Genomic DNA, 21,441 nt, shown 5'->3' with positions numbered 1-21,441 from the left:
AAAAAAAAAAAAAAAAAAAATTGAGTGTCGAGATGATTAAATTTTATGTTTCTCCCTGTTTTAGTCTGCTTAAGTGCCATAACAAAATACTACAGACTGGGTGGTGTAAACAACAGAAACCTATTTTCTCACAGTTCTGGAAGCTGGAAATCTCAACCTAAAGTCCAACAGGATTGGTTTCTAGTGAGGACACTCTTCCTGGCTTACTAATTACAGCCTTCTTGCTGTGTCTTCACGTGGCAAAAAGAGAAAGAACTCTGGTGTCTCTTCTTATAAGAACACTAATCCTATCAGGTCTGGGTCCCACCCTTGTGACCTCATTTAACTTTTAACTACCTCCTTGTAGGCCTTCTCTCCAAGTGTAGTCACATTGGGAGTTAGGACTTCAACATATGAATTTGGCAGGGGGACACAATTCAGTCATAGCACTCATTATTCTTCACTATAATTTTTGCTGCATTCTATAGGCCATATAAATGTGATATTGAAGACTTTTTATTATTTAATGCTGGAGGCTAGAGAATGAGGGGGCGAGTGATAGGAACGGGGTAGGAACCAAATTGTATAGGGTCTTGAAGACCATACTGTGTTGGATTTTTACTGTAATTGTGTTATAAAGCCATTGGGGTTCTAAAAGCAGAAAACTAAATAACTAACTAACTAAATAAATAAATAAAAGCAGAAAACTGATAGAATTTGATTTGTATCTTTAACGCCCATTCTAATAACTTTGGCAGAACAGACTATAGGTAAGAATAGAAGCTAGGCGACCAGTTTGGAGTCTCTTGAAGTAATTCAGGCAAAGGAAAATGGTGACTTAAGGTAGAATACTAGAGATAGAAAGATTCAGAATATGTCCGGTTGAACTATATGAAATTGCTGGAACTTTCATAACATTTAGAAGATAGAACAGTAGGATTTCCTGATGGATTGGAAATGAGCTATGAAAGAAACAGGAGAATCAGGTCTTACTTCTAGCATTTGAATCTAGGAGACAAGGTGGGTATTGGTTTAATTTATCAAGGTAGGAGAAGAAGAGATTTGGCACTGGAACAATCAAGAGTTATGTCTGCATTATCTCCTGTTAGACATGTGCATGGAGATGTCCGATAGGCACTTAGACATAGGCTTGTCTACCTTAGGGGACAGTTTATATGCAAAAGTGAAATGTGTGACAGTAATAGAACAAGTGAAGTGAAGGAGAAATTGGAGTTAAAGTTGGCCCTTGAATAACACAGAAGTTAGGGGTGCCAGCCCCCTGTGTACAGTTGAAAAGCTGCATTATAGCTTTTGACTCCTTAAAATGTATCTACTAATAGCACACTTGACCAGAAACCCTACCAATAACATAAACAGTCAGTTAACACATTATATATGTTTCGTGTATTATATACTATGTACTAGAAATAAAGTAGGCTAGAGAAAAGAAATATTATTAAGAAAATCACAAGAAAGAGAAAATCTATTTACTAGTCATTAAGTGGAAGTGGATCATCAGAAAGGTCTTCATCCTCGTGGTCTTCTGTGCGAGTAAGAGTAGGCTGAGGAGGAGGAGGCAGGGGTGGCAGAAGTCTTGATGTCTCAGGGGTGGCAGAAGGGGAAGAGATGTAGGAGAGGCAGGCACACTTGGTGTAACTTTCATTGAGAAATTCTGCATGCAAGGGGACCTGCCCAGTTCCAGCCTGTGTTGTACAAGGGTCAGCTGCGTTCTGTTGTAAAGTTTTTACTGCTATGTGCTAGGTGATATTACTTGAGAATAGATTATGATAAATTCAGTATGTATTTGTAATTCTATGGTAACTTTTAATAATTTTTAGGGAAAAAAGATGATAAGCCAGTAGGAGAGACAAAATTGGATTATAAAAAGTAATCAATTACCTCAACATAATAAAGGCCATATATGAAAAACCCATATCACTTAACAGTACGAGGCTGAATGCTTTTCTTCTAAGACAGAAACAAGACAAGCATGCCCACTTTCACCCCTTCTATTCGGCATAGTACTGGACATCCTTGCCACAGCAGTTAGGGGGAAAAAAGAAATAAAGGCATACTGATTGGAAAGTAAGAAGTAAAGCTATCTCTGTTCACAGACGACATGGTCTAATAAGTAGAAACCCTTTAAATCCAATTGTGTCAACATTTATATTAAATGTAAATAGCCTAAACACCCCAACGAAAATACCTAAAGTAAGAGATCTGTGGGAGACCTTGAGGTACTCTCCAGATTAAGACTTTGTGACCTGCTGAATTTTGGATTTGAAAAAGTTTTCCGACTTCAAATCCTGAGCTCTCGTACATTTTATGTAATATTTCAGTGATGTGTTTGCAGTATTTTTTCTCCCTGTAAATTTATCTCAGTTTATCTTGTTTGTCTCCATTTTATTATTCTGTTTTGTACTTTAAGCTTTCTTTTCAAACTAAGATAATAATCTCAACTAATATTTTATGGGTTTTTTTACATATCTAACATTAATAAATTTTTACCACAAACATTTGAATTGTTTATAATATTAATTTATACTTTTACCAAGTAACGTTGAACTCCTTTTGGGGGAGCTTGGGGGCGGGTCTCTCTCTGTAGCCCAGGCTGGAGTACAGTGTCACTATGGTGGTTCACGCAGCCTTCACCTCCTGGACTTCAGTGATCTTCCTGCCTCAGCCTCCCAAAGTGAGCCACCACACCTGGCATGAGCCACTACACCTGGCCTGAACTCCTTTCTAGGAGAGATAAGAATCAAATTATTGGTGTATCTCCATATTTTCTCTCACTTATTTTGTCATTTGTCTGATATTGCATAACCAACTACCCATGCTTGGTGGCTTAAAACAATTTTATTCACTTATAGTTTTGTGAGTTAGGAATTTGGACTGGGTTCAGCCCAGCAGTTCTTCTGCCTGAGAGCAGTCGTGTCATTCCAGTGATCCGGTGGTCTTAGGTGGCCTTTTTCACATGTCTCTGGTGGGTAGTGCTAGTTGCCTTCTGGGTCCTGTGTCTCCAGGTGATCCCAGGCCTCTTCACTTAGCAGTTATATGTTTCCAATAGGATAAGAGCAAAAGCTGCAAGGCATCTTGAGGACTAGACTTGGAAGTTGCACAATATCCCTTCTGTTGCAAAGCAAGTTCTGAAGTCAGCCCAGATTCAGAGTAGGAAATAGATTCCACCTCTTGATGGGAGCCCCTGTGAAGACTTTATAGTCATTTAACATCTATCACTGTAACCTTTGTTGGCATAGTTTGGTGGTTTAAGTTATTTCTGTCATATTCTGTTTTCCTTTGTTCTCACAGTATCATTGATTACAAGTCAAGTTCATTGATTACAAGTTAATTTAATTTTACCCTTTGTTCATATTTTATTCTCTTCGAAAATATCTTTTTCTCACCTCTTAGTATCTTTCCATCTACTTTCAAAACCTGTTGTCTCTAGTGATCTTAGCAGCTATAGGACCTTGCTGACGTTACCTTTGGGCTCTGTGTTTTAATATATTCTCTGTCTTAAAAGAGATTTATCTAACTTCTTATATGTATAATTCTTTTTCTTTTTAGCTTCCCTCTTCTTAGAGATCTGAAAAGTGAGGTCCAAAGGAATTCTTACATTATACCACCTTTCTTCTTGACAGAATGTAAGATCTTGTCTTTAAACCCTTGAAACCTGACAAATAAGTGTCTGGGGTCATTCTTTCAGGATAATTACTGAGAAGTCCTCTATGCCCTCTCTTGTTAACCAGGCTGAAGTTATCTTTCGCTTGAGAAAATTTTTCTTTGATTTTTTTTCCTCTCTGATCATGATTCATACAATCCTAGCATTTTCTCTTTTCTCTCTCATCCTTATTTCTAAATTGGATACCCTTTTTTCTGTTTTTAGGTTGTGATTCTAGACCTATAATATACCTATTTATATAATTGGAATTTCTGTGTTGTTAATTTATCTTTAGAATTCCTGGCTTAGTGCCCTGCAGTATCAGTTCTGCTCTTTGGCTGCTCAGTGATGCTTAGTTTAGTATTAATAAGGTATGTACAGGTTTACATATTTTTATACATTCCTTTTGGGGCATAGTTATTTCTCTCTTTGATCTCTTTTTAAGTAAAAATTATCAGTTTATTCCAAGATATCACCTCTGTATGTTTCATAAAGTGTAACTTTTTTGTCATGACAAAATTTGGAAATTGCATTTAGAAGAACGAAAAAAGATTACCTATGGTCTCACCACTACAGAAAGAATCCTGTTATACTATATTATTATGTTTCTTTTCTATCCTTTTTAATTTCTTTTTCTTTTTCTTTTCTATAGAGACAAAGTCTCACCATGTTGCCCAGGCTGTTCTTAAACTCCTGTGCTCAAACGATCCTTCCACCTTCGCCTCTCAAAGTGCTGGGATTACAGACATGAGCCACCACAGCTAAACCTTTTTAAATGAAGTATAACATTTGTATAATAAAATGCACACATTTCAGGTGTACAGCTCAATTTGTTATCCAGAAGTGACCACACCTGTATAACCGCCATAAAGATTTCAATGCTTAACTACACCCCCCACCACCACCTCTGATAACTACTCTTCTAATCTCTTTCTTTACGTATGCATAGTTTTCAAAGTTTGGGTTCTACTACATTATGAATTTATCTTCTGAGACTTCCAAAATGCTTGGCAGACATAATCTTTAATGAATGAATATCCTAATCTATCCATGCTAGAAACATGTAGCTCCTATAAAAACTTTTCTTTAAAATAGGATAGAAGAAGTTTTGTATATTTTTGTTTTGTTTCAGTGGAAGATTTAGTTCTGGCTTAAATTAGTTCTTTAGATATGTTTTTAAAAATATCTTTGGCTTTGTTGATTTTTTATTAAAAATACTAGGTATTTTAAAAAAATTCAGCTCATATTTTGGTTCAAATCTCTATTCCTACAATCTTCAGTTTCAGGTTTAAAGGTTGACAGTAGAAAAAATGTTTCAAGATTCTCAATATGAGTTTGGAAAATCGGATTTTAGAAGAGGGCTAGCATCACTGGTAGTTAGGGTATTTGTGTTCTGTTCATCTTTTATCTCAGGTGATATTTTCTGCATCTGTCACTGGCTAGCTTTAGAGTTGAAAAGAACATGTGCCAGAAGCATTCAGTGTCCTCAGGCATTGGTCTCTGCTGTTTCCTCATTGATGCTTTCATAATTGTATAATTTTTTAGCTAACAATAATACAACAAGCACTTGTTGTTTTCTCCCAACCATGAAACATTTCCCAGGCCCAGTTCTGTGGGATCTCATGTGCTCCCGAGATGGGCGGTGTTATAGGCTGTGTCTCTGCCCTCTGCACTCCATAGACAGCCCTTGCAGTGATGGGGGCCCATTATTGTTGACTCTGCTGCCTCTGCCGCCTCTGCCTCTCCCTCTGCCTCTGGGTTCCCATTCCTGAACCACCCACTTTCCTCTTCAGGTTCTTTTCTCTAGCCTACAGAGCACTGCTTCTAAAAACCCCAGCAAACATACTGACTTGACATTTACTTTTTTAAGAAATTCATCTAGGCTCTTGTTCCTACTAAGCTTACCTTCAAAGTCTTTCAGATGTTTCAGCCCATTTTCCACAGTATCTTTGCTCTGCCTTTTTCAATCCTACTTTACTGTTAAAAAAGAGTTCCCAGGAATGAACATCTTTTCTCTATTTTTTTCCCTTCCTTCCAGTGGGTTCCTAATTTTCTCACTGACTCCCTCATCCAGGTCTTTGCTTCCTCAGTTACCTACTGTTTTTAGATCTTTAATTAGTTTCTATTTTCAAAGCTCTGTGGGGTTTACCATCACTTGACCCTACTGACCTGTCTCACTACCAGTAAGTTTTATTTCTCTTCTATGATTAAACTTCTAGAATTAGTAGATTTACCTACTGCTTCCAGTTTCTCAAAATCTGCATTCTCTTTTAACTTTTTGTATCTGTCTTCCTTTCCTCATTCACTTGAAGTTAAACCCCAAAAGGTCAATAGTAAACTCCTGAAAACCAACTTAGCCTTTTCTCAGATGCTTTCTTGTTTAGCTATATAATTTTAATATTTTAAAGAAGCTTCCTTTCTTGTTGTTTTAATGCTAATGGTGACTTCTTCCTTACCTCTCTGCTAAATGTCTTGGTATCCTTTGCCAGTTTCTTCTTACATCTTTCCAAAAGTAGATATTCTCTAGTATTAGTCCTTTTTTGTGAACTTCCCCTTGAAGCTGTCCTTTGATGCCTCTGCTGTCGATGCTTGATCCATTTATCCAGTTGACTACACTGTGAGAGCTGAGTAGTATTCCTAACTTCCCAATTCCAATTGATTGCATTGTGGGGCCAGACTTGAGACCTGGGAAGTCATACTAGTTTTCTTGTCTCTCTGCACCCCCAGAGAGACAAGAAAAATAATTCAACTGGGCACTAAGTTAATGAATTTTTTTTCCATCAATATCTCTGAAATCCTGACTAGGTGTTTTCTAGCTCTACTGCCTTAGATAAGCACTTGTTTGTACCTTTACCATGAATTACAACAATAATCTTGTAACTGATTTTCTAAGCTCTTTCCATCATCCCACTGATTCTCTGTGCTGCTTCCAAGGAGAAGTTTCCATAATGCAAATCTGATTTTGTTAGGCCTTGACCTGAAATATATCAGTGATCCCATTAAAGATAGAAGGAAGCCAGATGTAGTGACTCATGCCTTTAATCTCAGCATTTTGGGAGGCTGAGGCGGGAGGATCACTTGAGCTCAGGAGTTTGAGACCAGCATGGATAACATAGTGAGAACTCATCTCTACAAAAAATGAAAAAATTAACTGGGCATGGTAGCACATGCCTATAGCCTAAGCTACTTGGAAGGCTGAGACAGGAGGATCGCTTATGCCCAGAAGTCTGGGACTGCGGTGAACTATGATCTCACCACTGCACTCTAGCTGGGCAGCAGAGCAAGACTGTCTCTAAAAATAAATAAATAAATTTTTTAAAAATAAATAAAGATGGAAGCAAGATGAGAATTATCACCATCACCACTGTTAGTGAACATGGTTCTAAAAATTGCAGCCAATTAGTAATAGAAGAAAACAAAATGGAATATATTTTTAAAGGTAGAAAATTGTACTGCCATTTTTACTTCATGTGATTGTCAAATTGAATAATCCAAGTATATCAACTCTAAACCATTTAAAAATAGTGAGAGTTCAATAAGGTCAATTAAAATAAATATAAAAATTAAAAACCTTATAGATAATAGTAATCATCAGTTAGAACATACAGTTGGAAAAATTACTTTTACATGGCTACAACAGCTTTGTGTGTGTGTGTGTGTGTGTGTATAGTGTGTAGAAATAAAAATGTGCAGGACTCTAGATGCAGAAAAGTGTGCAGCTTTGCTAAAGGACCTTTAAAAAGAGGCTGGAATAAATGGACAGACATATCATGTTCCTGCAACAAAATACACTTTCCTTCTTACTACTGCTATTTTTTTAGGCCTCTGTCATCCAGTTCAGAAATTGCCATATTTGCCTCCTTTCTAATAGGTCTTTTTCTTTTTGGAATTCATGGTCAATCACTCCTGTGATTCTTCTAAACCACTTTGATCATTATTAACTTCCTGCTGTACTGGTTCCACATCAGTTTTAATTTGTACATCAGCATAGTTAATTTGTCGTTTTTATCATGTCATCTTTGCTCAGAAATCTTTAAGAGGAAGCCCATTTCCTTCAGGGTAGAGTCTAAACTTTTAATCTTGCTTTCAACATTCAGTATAATCTATATTCTTTTAAAATTTTAGTTCTCGCTGTCCTATTGAGGTTTAAATTGAGTTCTCATGTTCTGTCCTCTATTGCAAACCAATTATATTTCCCTTGCTCTTCTTCAGCTCTGTCAACATAAAGTATTTCTACCTTTCAAATTCCAGGATTACATTCTCTTCCTTTTCTCCTTCTTTTCTTTTTTTTTTATTTGCTTCAGTAAAATATTTTGGATTTCAACTAAATATTTTGAGTGCCAATAAAAGTAGATTAGTATAAGTTAACCTGATACATATGTACTAAATAGATATTGAATGAATGAAAAGGAATTTTTTTTAGTGTAGTTCCTTACTATTACCTAAACTCCATAATGATTAACTTAATAAACCAAGCCGGGCTTGGTGGCTCAGCCTATAATCCCAGCACTTTGGGAGGCTGAGGTGAGTGGATTGCCTGAGCTCGCGGGTTCGAGACCCGCCTGGGCAACTTGGCAAGACCTCATCTCTACAATAAATAAAAAATTAGCCGGGCATGGTAGCGTACACCTGTAATTCCAGCTACCTGGAAGGCTGAGGCAGAAGGATCGCCAGAGCCCAGCAGGTCGAGGCTGCGGTGGCCGGGAGCGTGCCACTGCACTCCAGTCTGGGTGACAGAGTGAGACTCCAACTCAAAAAAACCAAAAAAAGCATAATAAACCATATTCTTTCCTGTTGTGACTTTCTATTGTAAACTGGTTAAGTAAAACATGTTTCTTTCTTTAGCCCAAAATTTAAAATACTGCAACATAATGGCTAAGCTGCTTTTTCAAAATGTAGAATTGACTGTTAGAGATTTTCTTCATTCTGTTTACAACTTTCTGCCTGTTTTTCTTGTTCATTTTTGCTAAAGAGGCCATATGTCATACAGATAATTACAGTAGATTGAACAAGTTTCCCAAGGGCAAAAGCAATTGTCCACGAAATTGAGGGAAAAGAGTATAATGATAAATAGGAAATGGAAAACTTGTCAATAAAGTAAATCTCTTAATGGGTCAGTTGGAATTCTTGGTTATTATTAACAGCCATTGTAAGTCATTTGAGATAAGTGACCTTATCAGTGGCATGTGTAAACATTTTAATAAAGTAGAGGGAGTTGATAAAATTAAGGAATATAAATTCATTTTCTGAACTTCACATGTATTTAAAATATAATTCTTTCATTATAATGTTTCCTTCTCTAAAATCTGCATTTATAGGACCATTGTTATTGAAGATGTTCTGTCATATATCTTGTTTGATAAACTTGTATTATTCACTCCTTATAGAATACATGCTTCTTTGCTATTCTTGGGGCTGTGTAGCATCTAGTCCAGTATTTTGCACATAGGAAATGCTGGAATGTTGGTTTAATACAGTTGCTCTCTAGCATTCCGTCTCTGGTGATGTCTTGATGTATATGCTATAGCGGTATTGAGAAATTAGTGGCTTATATTGATAAATAATAAACTTCTCTTCCGTTTTTCAAGAAAGCTTTATTATATGTTCTATAGAAATTGACATATTAGTCCAATAACAAGCAATTCATATTTCTGATTAATGTGCTTATTATTTCAAGACAGAAATGTCTGTTTTGCTTATTAAAGTTAAAATGAAATAATTAAAAACAGGACTTGTATTCGTTTAGTCATTTCTTACTACCCTAGAAGATAGCAGCTTTTAAAAATAATAATGAAGATTGATTCTCTCTTTAGATTTTATACTAAGTAAAGAAATATAACATTTTGATTAATCATTTTTTCTATAATGTTGCTAATTATAATTATGAGTTTTGATGAAATGATTTGCACATTTTGGTCTCCGGTTAAAGGAAATGCTGAAGGGGGTAGGGATGAAATGTACCACAGTGGGGGCTTGCAGTTAAGGAATAACTTTCCACTTGCATGTCCTTGGGCAGAAACAGGAGAACCCGGAGGCTCCTGCCCTTCAGTATCCACATGCACGCTCATCATGCAGGGAAAGAGGGTCACACAAGATATGCCTTGGCAGCTAGCCTTCAAGAAACCCTAACAGTGTTCAGAAAAAAGCCTCCTCTTAAAAGATTAAGAGTTTCATCAGAGGAGTTATAGTGCAGTTTAGTTGCCTTAAAACTAAAACTTTGGTTCTTTATTCTTTTTGTTGTTGTTGTTGTTTTGAGTTGGAGTCTCACTCTGTCGCCCAGGCTGGAGTGCAGTGGCATGCTCACGGCCACCCCAGAGTCAACCTGCTGGGCTCCGGCGATCCTTTTGCCTCAGCCTTCCAAGCAGCTGAAACGACAGATGTGTGCTGCCACACCCAGCTAATTTTTTGATTTATTGTAGAGACGAGGTTTCGCCAAGTTGCCCGGGTGAGTCTCAAACCCACGGGCTCCAGCAATCTACTCGCCTCTGCCTCCCAAAGTGCTGGGATTATAGGCTGAGCCACCGAGCCTGGGCTCTTTCTTTATCCCACTGTCTCGAACATTTCTCTGTTGTGCCTCATCCTCCCAACCCCTCCCAACACTACCACAAATGCATTCTGGCAGACTCTTCCTTTAAGCCTCAGCTTAGAAAGTACTTCTTCCTAAAAGCACTCACTTTTCTCTAACTTGGTTAATAGTGGCCCCTTGCCTGCTTTTATGGGACTCCATAATTCCTCTGTTATTGTACATATTACTCTGCAGTATGTCTTTTAACTTATCCATCTCTCCACTGGACTCAAGATCTGTAGGAACAGAGACCAGGACCATCATATTTACTGTTTACCTCTGCATACTTCTAACACAGAGGAGGTTTGTAATAAATCCTGGTTGAATAAATAGATGAATATATGTATATATTAATTATGTGTTAGATAGCTTTGTAATGCCAAGGAATATTTGACTAACAATTCCTAGGACATAAAAGAAAGCTCCTTGTGAAACTTCTCTAAATAATGTTCCTGCTGGCCGGGCTCAGTGGCTCAGCCTGTAATCCCAGCACTTTGGGAGGCTGAGGTGAGTGGAATGCCTGTACCTGCAGGTTCACGATCTGCCTGGGCAACTTGGCGAGACCTCATCTCAACAATAAATCAAAAAATTAGCTGGGCGTGGTAGCGTGCGCCTGTAGTTCCGGGTACTTGGAAGGCTGAGGCGGAAGGATCGCCACAGCCCAGCAGGTCGAGGCTGCGGTGACCAGGAGCGTGCCACTGCACTCCAGTCTGGGCGACAGAGCGAGACTCCAACTCAAAAAATAAAAAAAAAAAATTAAAGAAATAATGTTCCTGACTATTAAAAATCTCTTATATTCCCTAAATCCCATAAAACTTGTTGCTTTTACCCAAATCTCTGATCTCACACCTGATTATATGCCCTTTATCAACTGCGAGCCTCTGTCTAGTCAACAAAATCCTGTAGATAACCCTGCCTCCTACATGGATTGCTTTATTCATTTATTCAACCAGCATCTATCAGGGATTTACTGTATATAAAACATAAGGAATAGATTCACATATTTAATCAAGATATAGTCCCTGACTTAAAAAAATTCTATTCAGGTTTAGTTACACAGAATTGTTTACATCATATGCTGATGTTAGAAAACAGAAACTGAATTACTCAGTGTGCTTTTGTTTTCTCCTTAGCTATCGTAAAGCATAGAGCCTATTATTATGCAAGTGTGTGGTGTACCCGCTTTGATGCCTGAAAACTTTTGCTCCATTGGTTCGCTTTAGAACAGATTTTTTGTTGTTTTTTTTAAATCTTTATTTGACCCTGTAGGTTAATCTGTAAGCCACTTCAGTTACACTTACAATAGCAGCCAACAAGCTAAAATACCTAGGAATATATTTAACCAAGGAGGTCTACAAGGAGACCTACAAAACACTGATGAAAGAAATTGTAGAGAACACAAAATGGAAAAACATCCCATGGATTGAAAGAATCAACATTGTTAAAAAGACCATATTACCCACTTGTACTTTTTGTGTGTGTTTATTGGTCATTCATACATATTTTTTGTGAATTGTCCATTAAAGTCTTTTACCCATCCTTTTTCATTGGGTTGCCTTTTATTATTGATTTGTAGTAGTTCTTTATATATTCTGGATACAACTTACTTATCCAGTGTATGTCTTGTGAATATTTTATTCCACTCTGTGGCTTGCCTGTTCATTTTCTTAACGGTGTCTCTTGATGACCAAAAATTTTATTTTTGATTGAGTACAACAACAAATTGTTGTGGTCATTGCTTTCTATACCTAAGAAATTTTCACGTCCTCCATAAAGAGAATATATTATCTTATGTTTTCCTCTAAAAATGTTACATTGTTTGCTTTTATATTTAGGTCTGTGGTCCATCTGAAAGTAATTTTTATGGTGTGAAGTTGGGGTCAGGATTCATTTTTTTCCATATGGATATTCAGTTCTTCTAGCATCATTTATTGAAAAGATCTTCCTTTCCCTATTGAATTATCTTGGTGCCTTTGTTGAAAACCATTTGTCAAAGGGTGGGGCCTATTCCTGAACTCTTCCTTTGATCTACTTGCATATCCTTCTGCTAATACTGGATTTCTTGATTGTTGCTGCTTCATCCTGTCTTGAAGTCAGGTGGTGCAAGTAGTGCAGCTTTGCTGTTCTTTTTCAAGATTCTTTTAGCTATTTTAACTCCTCTGCATTTCCACATAAATGCTTAAAATCACTTTGTCCATTTCTATTAAAAAACTACTATATAGAAATACAATTTATTTTTGTATATTAATTTTATACCCGGAGACATTGCTGCTACACCATTAAGTTTTTTTTTTGCGGGGGGGGGGGGGGGGGGTGTTTGTTTTTTGAGTTGGAGTCTCTGTTGCCCAGGCTGGAGTACAGTGGCACACTCACAGCCACCCCAGAGTTGACCTGCTAGGCTCTGGTGATTCTGACACCTCAGCCTTCCCAGTAGCTGAAACTGCAGGCACGCACTACCACGCCTGGCTAATTTTTTATTTATTGTAGAGACAAGGTCTTGCCAAGTTGCCCAGCTGGTCTCGAACCCGCAGGCTCAGGCAATCCACTCACCTCAGCCTCCCAAAGTGCTAGGATAACAGGCTGAGACATCAAGCTCAACCACCATTAAGTTTTTAATGCACAATTCCTGAACACTATAGGCTTTCTCTTTTTCATGTTTTCTTTTTCTTTTTTGAGTTGGGGTCTCGCTCTGTCACCCTGACTGGAGTGCAGTGGAATAGTCAATGGATCACAGCTCACCTCAACCTCCAGGGCTCAGCCTCAGGCCTCCTGAGTAGCTGGGACTATAGGTGTGCACCATCACTCCACACCAATTTTTGTATCTTTTGTAGAGACAGGGTCTTGCTATGTTGCCCAGGCTGATCTCGAACTCCTGGGCTCAAGCAGTCGTTCCACCTCTGCCTCCCAAAGTGCTGGATTTACCGGCATGAGCTACCACACCTTGGCCCCTTCGTGTTTTCATATGGTTTTCTAGACTTGAATGGCTTTGTCTCATGTCTGACACTACCCTAGTTGGAATCATAGTCCCTCCTGAATCTGTTTTAAAGCACCTTCCACACTTGGTCTTGAATGATCCATTTTTTGGAGGCAACAACTGTGCTTTATCTTCCTCTCTCTGTCCCCACAATACTGAGCTGTCTACATTCACAGTCCAGGAATGCATCTTTTCAGCATTTTCCTCAGGAAGTAGAAATATGTAGCTGTCAGGTGGGGAGAGAGTGGGGACATCCTTGCAGGCAACCTCAGCCCATTGGAAACAGTCCCTGAAGTGGATCTTAAGAAGAGAAGATAGACCTTTTGTTTTTCCTATTTCAAAATGTTTCCTAATTAATTATCTACTACACTCTAAATGACTTAGGCTTTTGCTGCCCATTTTGAATTTTCACACATCTACTTTGTTTCTTCTTACTTCATTTTTGTTTTGTAGGTGGCTGACTGTTCTTGGGATGAAACGATAAAGATATATGATCCTGCTTGTCTGAGTATTCCCGCCTGAGATAACTACTCTGATTAAAGACAGAAGTTGCTGGCTGAAGAACTACTGAACAGCAAATAAATATTGAAAACGTGGACATTATGCTTTCTATGCTATCCGGATTTCAGATTTTTCAAATTTACCCTGGAATAAGTTTTGAGGCAGCTGATAAAGACTTTGGCTCACTCTTTAAGCCTGGTACATAAGCCATATTTCTTAAAAATCCTAATAAATCATTAATATTATGGTATATCTTATAATATCTAATAAAATGTAGTCTCTGTATTATAAAATGGATTAAAATATGGGAGCTCAGTAGATTATACTTAGAGATAGTGATATATTTCATTTTTAATTTATGTCATTTTTATGTATAATATAATCACTGCTATTGATAAAAATCAAAACAAGCTGCTTCTCTTGATCATTTATCATTTCATGACATCCCCAACAAGATTGCTTTTTCTAATAAATTTTATGCATGAAAACAATACTCTATATAATAATGTAAATATACCTGTGGTTCAGTAACCGGGCTCTGATGTAGATTTAACTTATTCAGTAGTTATTTATGAGCATCTGCTATATACCTGACACATAGACTGAATGAGATTCTCTCAAGGACTGGTGCCATGCTTTAAAAGCATAGAATGCTGTGAGTTAAGAATTCAAAAACTTTTAGATAGTGTGCCTATGACTTTGTATTTTTCTCTTCCCCCTTGTCTAATACCAAATTTTAAAATATTGTCCATTGAACAAAAAGTATTATGTCCTACTAAGGCTTCCGGCTTTTGTCCTAAAACTAAACTCAGGTAATACTATAAACCCTCCTTACTACCTCTCCGAGTTTCTTTGAAAAATCTCTAGGTACAGATGAACTGAGAGAAAAAAATAGGTTAAAAGGGTAAAATTAGCAAAACAAATTACTTTGCATAACATTTATATTTTTATATGGTATTAAAATGTCATAAATGGCAGAAGTTATAAGTAGATTCTTAAGTGTTTAAGAATTTTTAAAGAACAAAATATACTTGTAATAGAACTAAAATAAACTGATATATGTAGATTGTCTTATTTACATATTTCTTTGTTTCTTGCAAATAAAATGAAGACAGCTTAAGATATAGAAACAAAACAATATAAATTAAAAGGTAGAATGAAAGATAGAAGCTGGAGTCAAGAGTGGGGCTTGAAAATACATACTTCAGAGTCCTGTCAAGTTGCTACCAGTTGGGCCAAAGATTTACTACTGAGGTTTCCAACCTCATAAATGGGAAATCTGGTCAGTCACATAACTCAATGCTCATGACCTAAAGGACATGGACCTCTGTCCTAGCACCAGGTTTGGCCTTAGCACCATGCCTGGTATACAAGGGTGCTCAGTAATTATTTGTTAAATGAATGAATAATCTCAAAAAATGTACAGTTCTTTTTGGTTCTTGTTGTCTTTGTGTTTGTTTTCTTTCTTTATCTTTTTTTTTTTCATTTTTGTTTTTGTAATGGGGGTCTCACTATGTTGCTCAGGCTGGTCTCTAACTTCTGGGCTCAAATAATCCTCTCACCTCAGACTACTGAGTAGCTGGATCTTTAGGAGCATGCCACTGCACCCAGCTTCTTTTTGGTTCCAAGACCAGCAATACTAATTGCTGATAAAGAGGACACTGCTTAAGTATATTGTAATGAACGAGATACTCATCCACATCCTTGGAGTTGCCACAGTGATGCACTTCATAGAGCTTTTCTTGTTGCTTCCCTCTGTATGAGCTAAAGAGGCATCACAGCAAGGTGTGGGTCAATAAAAGCAGGTTGCTGGGCTCGGTGGCTCAGCCTATAATCCTGCGCTTGGGAGGCTGAGGTGAGTGAATTGCCTGAACCCGCGGATTTGAGACCCGCCTGGGTAACTTGGCGAGACCTAACCTCTACAATAAATCAAAAAATTATCTGGGTGTGGCAGTGCACGCCTGTAGTTCCAGCTACTTGGAAGGCTGAGGCGGAAGGATCGCCGGAGCCCAGCAGGTCGAGGCTGTGGTGGCCAGGGGCGGCCACTGCACTCCAGTCTGGGCGACAGAGTGAGACTCAACTCAAAATAAAATAAAATAAATAAAAGCAGGTCCACAGTGGGTGTTCTCTGTATCAGCAGGATTTGTAATAGACCTTTTAAAATACCCAACCTGGATCATATTTGAAATGAAATGATTTACTTCCCTTTTAGAATATAGGAGGTTTTATTAACAAAATATCATGCATCTTTTGAAACAAGAATTTGTGATGTAAAAACTAGCATCTTCCTTATTTATTTTTCCCCTCCATTCTAGGGATCTTAGAGATGTTTAGAACACCAACTGCGTAATAGTAGGTTGATGCATAAGTTCATTGCTTTTGTTTTTGGCACGAAAACACGGTGATGTTGGGAGTTTATCGTTTGTCACCTGGAGTGACAGTGTTGTGCTGGTGGATACACCTTGCAGTTTTGCCGATTGGAAGAAACTGCTATTTGCGGGCTACAGAAGTTGGAATGTCAAGTCGAAAAAAATGAACACGTCCTTCATATTCTTCTGTTGGAGTTTGAGGAGTAAAGGCAGGGAGGCAGCTGTGTAAAGGGAGATGCCTTCGGGGAAAGCACAGCAAGAAAGTGGTTTTGTCATTTCAAAGAGGGCCACTTTGACCTGAGTGATTCTTCTCATTCAGGAAGACCATCAAGCTTTGATGACCTTTTAAGCACTTTAAGTCATGATGACCCACCTCAGTCAACCCGAGCATTGGCTAATGCGATGCACTGTGACCAGGCCACCAGCACGCAACATTTGCAATGGCCTGGCAAGCCAAAAATACCACGAACGTGTGCATCAACCCAAGACATGCATCTCTGGTGACTAGATCCTGATTATCCCTGAGTGAATTGACAGGATTGAATTTCTGCGTCTAAAGAGCTAAGAAGCTGTATGAGTCTGGGCTGCCCCTGCCAAGGTCCCTCAAACCCGGAGAGATCCAGGCTGAGAGCCAGCTGTCCCTTCTGCCTTTGGTACTCCTTAGCTGTATATCTAGCGATAATTTGGCTCTTCCAGAAATGAACTCTCACTACCCTCTTACTTAACAGGCCTCTCCTGGATGTGCTAATCCATTTAAGTGTCTTTCCATATATTTTTTTTCTTACATATATTTTTTCATGTATATGCGGAATATCCCCAGATCTGTACCTCCTGCCCTCCCCACCTGGGTTCCCACAAGTCTACACTCATTTTTTTCCAGCCAAACTCACTCACTAAACTGGCTTCTCCTGCACATGCTTTTTTATTTGTTGGCAATAAGGAGTCAGGCTGAAAGATCCGCTTAGATCAAGCTAAAGACCAAACACCATCTTTCCTTCCCTTATCCTACCTCTCCACTCCACTCACACTGAATTAGGTCCCTTTTATCCCTAAATGTTGCTTCATTCTGTCTCTTCCGCCCAATTCACCCACCACTGCCCCAGTTCAACTCATCCTTCGCTTTTCTCTGGGTAACTGCAGCTTCCTAAATGGTGTGTCTCTTTCTAGTTCTGTGGCTTCAGAGCCATCTCCCTCAGCACAGCTGCCGGAGACCGATCTCAAGCGCAATCTGATTACATTAATTTCAGTATAAAACCTTTCTCTGCTTATAGGATCGCCCATGGGAAAGACTGAGGCAGCTAAGGGGGCCCTCTGGGGCTAGCCTCTGTCTCTGCAGCTCCCCTTTCCACGCACATGGCGCCTCAGCAACACACAGTGCTCCCAAATTCCCCAAGGAAATAATGCAGGTTTTCAGCTCCACCTTCGCTCCAGCTAGTCTGTGCACCTGAACTGCTCTGCTCTTGGCAAATTCCTACCCATCATTTAAAAGTCATGTGAAATGAAGAAAAAGGTTGACAACATACAAAAACCAAAGTAGCAAGACACATCATTAGCAAAGCTAAAAGAGAACGTGATGGCAGGATATACTGGCAACACACATGAAAATAGTAAATGTCCAGAAATTTCAAAGAGCTCTTAAAAATCACTAAGACAACCGACATAAATGTGGATGAAGGATACCAATAAACAATTCCCAGAAGCAGAAAGGCAAATGTTTAATATATTTCAAAAAGGTTCAGTCAGACCCGTTGATGACAAAGAAATGCAAATTAAAATGAGATTCCTTTTTGCTTATCAGTTTGGCAAACACTTAAATATTGGTAATATCCAGTAATGGTTTAAGTGAGAGCATGGTCACACACTTTTTTGAAAGGCAATTTAGCAATTAGTTAAGATTTTAAATTATCCTTTGACCCCCAGCAATTTTACTTCTAGGATTCCCTACCTTCTCACTTCTCATAATACTTGTAGAAGTATGTAAATGTCCAAAGGATATTCATTATGTAATGGTTTGGTAAAACCGAAATGCCTGTCTATAGGAGAAAGATTATACTATAAAGCAGTCATTTAAAAGAATAAGGTGTCCTGAAATGAAAAAAAATATATTACTATTGATATGCATATTAGCTATCTATTTTCATGCAACAAGTCACCCCAAACCTAGCAGTTGAAAACAACACACATTTATTATCATGCAAGTCTCTATAGGAAGAGCTTAGCTGAGTTGTTCTGGCTCAGGTTTTCTCATGACATCAGAGTTAAACTGTCACATGGCTGCAGATCAGCTTCCGAAGCCACTCACTTGGTTGTTAACAGGCCTCAGTTACTCACTGTGTGGTACTCTCCAAAGGCTGTCTGTATGTTTCTACAAAGTGGGATTTAGCTTCCCCTAGACTAACTATACGAGAGAAAAAGAACATCTAAGATAGAAGTCTCAATCTTTTATAACAAGTGTGGAGGGGACATACTATCATTTCTGCTGTGTTCAGGTGGCCACATAGACCAACGCTGGTAAAATGTGGGAGGAGTTAACACAAGGCTGGGAATACAGGAAGCAGATCACTGGGGACTATCTTGAGGCTAATGACCACAATATGCTTTTTAAAGTAGCAAATTATGACCAGGTGAGGTGGCTCATGCCTGTAATCCCAGCGCTTTGGGAGATCAAGGCAGATTGCTTAAGTCCAGAAGTTTGAGACCAGGCCGGGCAAACATAGCAAGACCCCATCTTTATTTTTATTTTTTTGAGTTGGAAACTCTCTCTGTCGCGCAGGCTGGAGTGCAGTGACACGCACATGGTCACCCCAGCGTCGACCTGCTGGGTTCCGGTGATCCTTCCACCTCAGTCTTCCAAATAGCCGGAACTACAGGCATGCGCTACCACGCCTGACTAGTTTTTGATTTATTGTAGAGATGAGGTCTCACCAAGTTGCCCAGGCTGTTCTTGAACCCGTGGGCTCAGGCAATCCTCTCACCTTGGCCTCCCAAAGTGCTTGAGTCACCGCGTCCGGCTCCATCTCCATTTAAAAAAAATTAGCCAGGCATGGTGGCCTGCACCTGTAATCCCAGCTACTCAGGAGGTGGAGGCAGGAGGATCCCTTGAGACCAAGCAGTCAAGGCTTCAGTGAGCTAGGATATGATCATGCCACAGCACTCCAGCCTGGGCAATAGAGCAAGACTCTGTCTCTAGAAAAAAAAACTACTAATAATAAAGCAGTAAATCATACACAAATGGATATGATATTTTAGCTTCATTATTTTTTAAAGGGGGAGTTTATATGTGTATACATATAAATATAAAAGAGACTGAAAGCTTCCACATCAAATAGTAGTAAGCTCTGCAGTAGGGCTGGGATGGTGAACACTGAAGATAGTGTGTTGACCTACCTACAACATTTGTTTTCTTTCTGTCTACTAAAGTGAGCATGTATTGCTTTTATAATTAAAAAAAAAGTAAAAGTTTCAAAAAGACCATATTTTCTTCTCCAGGAAGCCTTCTCAGGCTGATTCACTTGTTCTCCTGGGCGCTCCTCCTTGTCCCTGCCATAAGAACCCACTGTTTTAGCATTAACCTAATTGTCACCCTCACCTGTGAATCTCTAAGGGCTATAAGACAGTGCTCCTCTTTAGTCCTCTGTGGCTAACAGACTACCTAGCGCAATATACTTGCACTATATGTTTGTTGAATGAATGAACTGAAAGATTTATTTAATTTGCCATTATAATTTATTGAGTAGCTCCGAGAATGAGCTTGAGTCTAGACCTTGGTACCTTGATACCAGTAGGTCAAAAGCTATTTGAGTTTCAATCCACATTCTTGTTCAATCAGCCTTTCTAACCATAGTATTCCCCCCCCCCCCCGGGCCCAGTTTTCTTTAGGAGCTCATCTGCTCACTGGTTTTATGGGAGATGGGGTTAAGCTTTTTTTAAAAGCCATAATAGAAAAGAATTATATGCAATAAAGTGGAGAAAATGCACTTTGCTTTATGTCACTGTACGTTTCAAATATTAAGCTAAATTGTCTTGCCTAAATGAGAAGGGTAAGATAGCTGAATCAGCCCCAAATCTTTTACCTAATGTTAGTATCACAAATGGAAGCAATTATAATTGCCGGCAGAAATGAATCATTCCAAAAGTAGGCCTGTGCAGTCGCTTCTTTATAATACTCACTTAGGATGGCTCAGAGCAGCCATTCTGTCATTAGAATGGTCCCTAGAAGCAGAGATCTGTTATTTGCTGATGTCTTTAAAAAGTTCATTTTCAATTTTTAATCTGATTATAATTTGAATATACACGTATGCCACACACGTAACTTGAACTGCTGCTTCAGACTTCATTATTTCCTAAAGAAATGACATCAACTCTTGAAAAACAGTCCCTTAAACAGCCAATTGTGTGTAACCACAACTTTTAGCAACAAAAACCAAGCTCTCCCCAGGGAACCGGAAGCACGTGTTTCGGTGTCATGCTTTCTAGTGTTATTCTTGGAAAGTTGGCACAGCAGGCCACTCACAAACGTCTTGAGAGTCCACCCATCGGAAGCAGAGAGGTGGCCCTCCTAGGCGCTGGGCACCTGAGCCAGTGGACTGGCCGGGCCGGACCGAGCTCTCTCCTTCACCCAAGCGAGCTCCCACGGCACCAACAGCCGCCCAACAGCCCAAGCGAAGGTTGTCGTGATGCTGCCGATCTCTGCCGTACTTTTGTGTTTTCTTGCTGCGATAATAATCATCCCAACTTCAACACCTGGGCTGAAGGGTCGCGTTCAGCACAGACGCGGAAGAGGCAGGAAATAGAAGAATCGCGAGAAATGGATTCTGCGGATTAAGGCAACGTGGAGCAGCGCTTAAAGGTTCGGAGGCTGCCGTCTCCAGGTCTAAGAGGAGGGAACCGCTGGCCGTGAACCAAAGGGTTGTGGAGCCTCGATCTCGGTTCTCTCCCTTTGCTCCCAGCCCCTGGCCAAGACCACACATTCCAAGGAGCGCGACAACTAAACGGCGGCGCTTAGCGGCGACCTGGGCTGGGCGAAACCCTGTCTCGTGTCTGGTTGAGCCACGGGTCCGGGCGTTACTTTCCAGGGAACTGAATTCAGACCAGAGTACCCGAAATCCTGCGCCCCGGGACGGGGGGAGGAGGGGGAAGAAAAATTTCCTTTTTCTCTTAGCCACATCGGAAGCACATAGCTCACAAGTCCTGCGGGGTCTGCGTATCCTGGCCTGCGGAGGTGGTACCACGCCCCGCCGGTGGTCCTGCTCCCCAAAGCAGCCCGCGAAAGTCCCGCAGACTGGGATCGGTTCCCTGGGATCTGGAGAACGCTACCCGGAGTCGCCCCGCGGCATGAAGGGCCGCGGGTTCCTCTTCCCTCCCCCCTACTCTCCCATTCCGGGCGCGCCCA

General features: G+C 39.5%; 2 protein-coding genes across 2 annotated transcripts in view; both read left to right on the top strand.

The window, feature by feature from the left end:
- The window catches only part of PEX7 (peroxisomal biogenesis factor 7), a 71,917-nt gene extending 57,159 nt beyond the window's left edge, over positions 1-14,758 (top strand). The window contains exon 10 of the mRNA XM_008053915.2: positions 13,633-14,758. Within this exon, the coding sequence (XP_008052106.1) occupies positions 13,633-13,701 (69 nt within the window). The 3' untranslated portion in view covers positions 13,702-14,758. The remainder of the gene's footprint in view (positions 1-13,632) is intronic.
- Positions 14,759-20,514: 5,756 nt separating this feature from the next.
- Positions 20,515-21,441, top strand: part of SLC35D3 (solute carrier family 35 member D3) — a 4,601-nt gene continuing 3,674 nt past the window's right edge. Inside the window, exons 1-2 of the mRNA XM_021710397.1 lie at positions 20,515-20,831; positions 20,921-21,320. Of these exons, the coding sequence (XP_021566072.1) occupies positions 20,515-20,831; positions 20,921-21,320 (717 nt within the window). The remainder of the gene's footprint in view (positions 20,832-20,920; positions 21,321-21,441) is intronic.

This window comes from Carlito syrichta, unplaced genomic scaffold (assembly GCF_000164805.1).
Source record: "Carlito syrichta isolate Samal-C Ts95f unplaced genomic scaffold, Tarsius_syrichta-2.0.1 Scaffold288863, whole genome shotgun sequence".
Lineage (NCBI taxonomy): Eukaryota > Metazoa > Chordata > Mammalia > Primates > Tarsiidae > Carlito > Carlito syrichta.
This window is presented reverse-complemented; position numbering and strand designations above follow the sequence as displayed.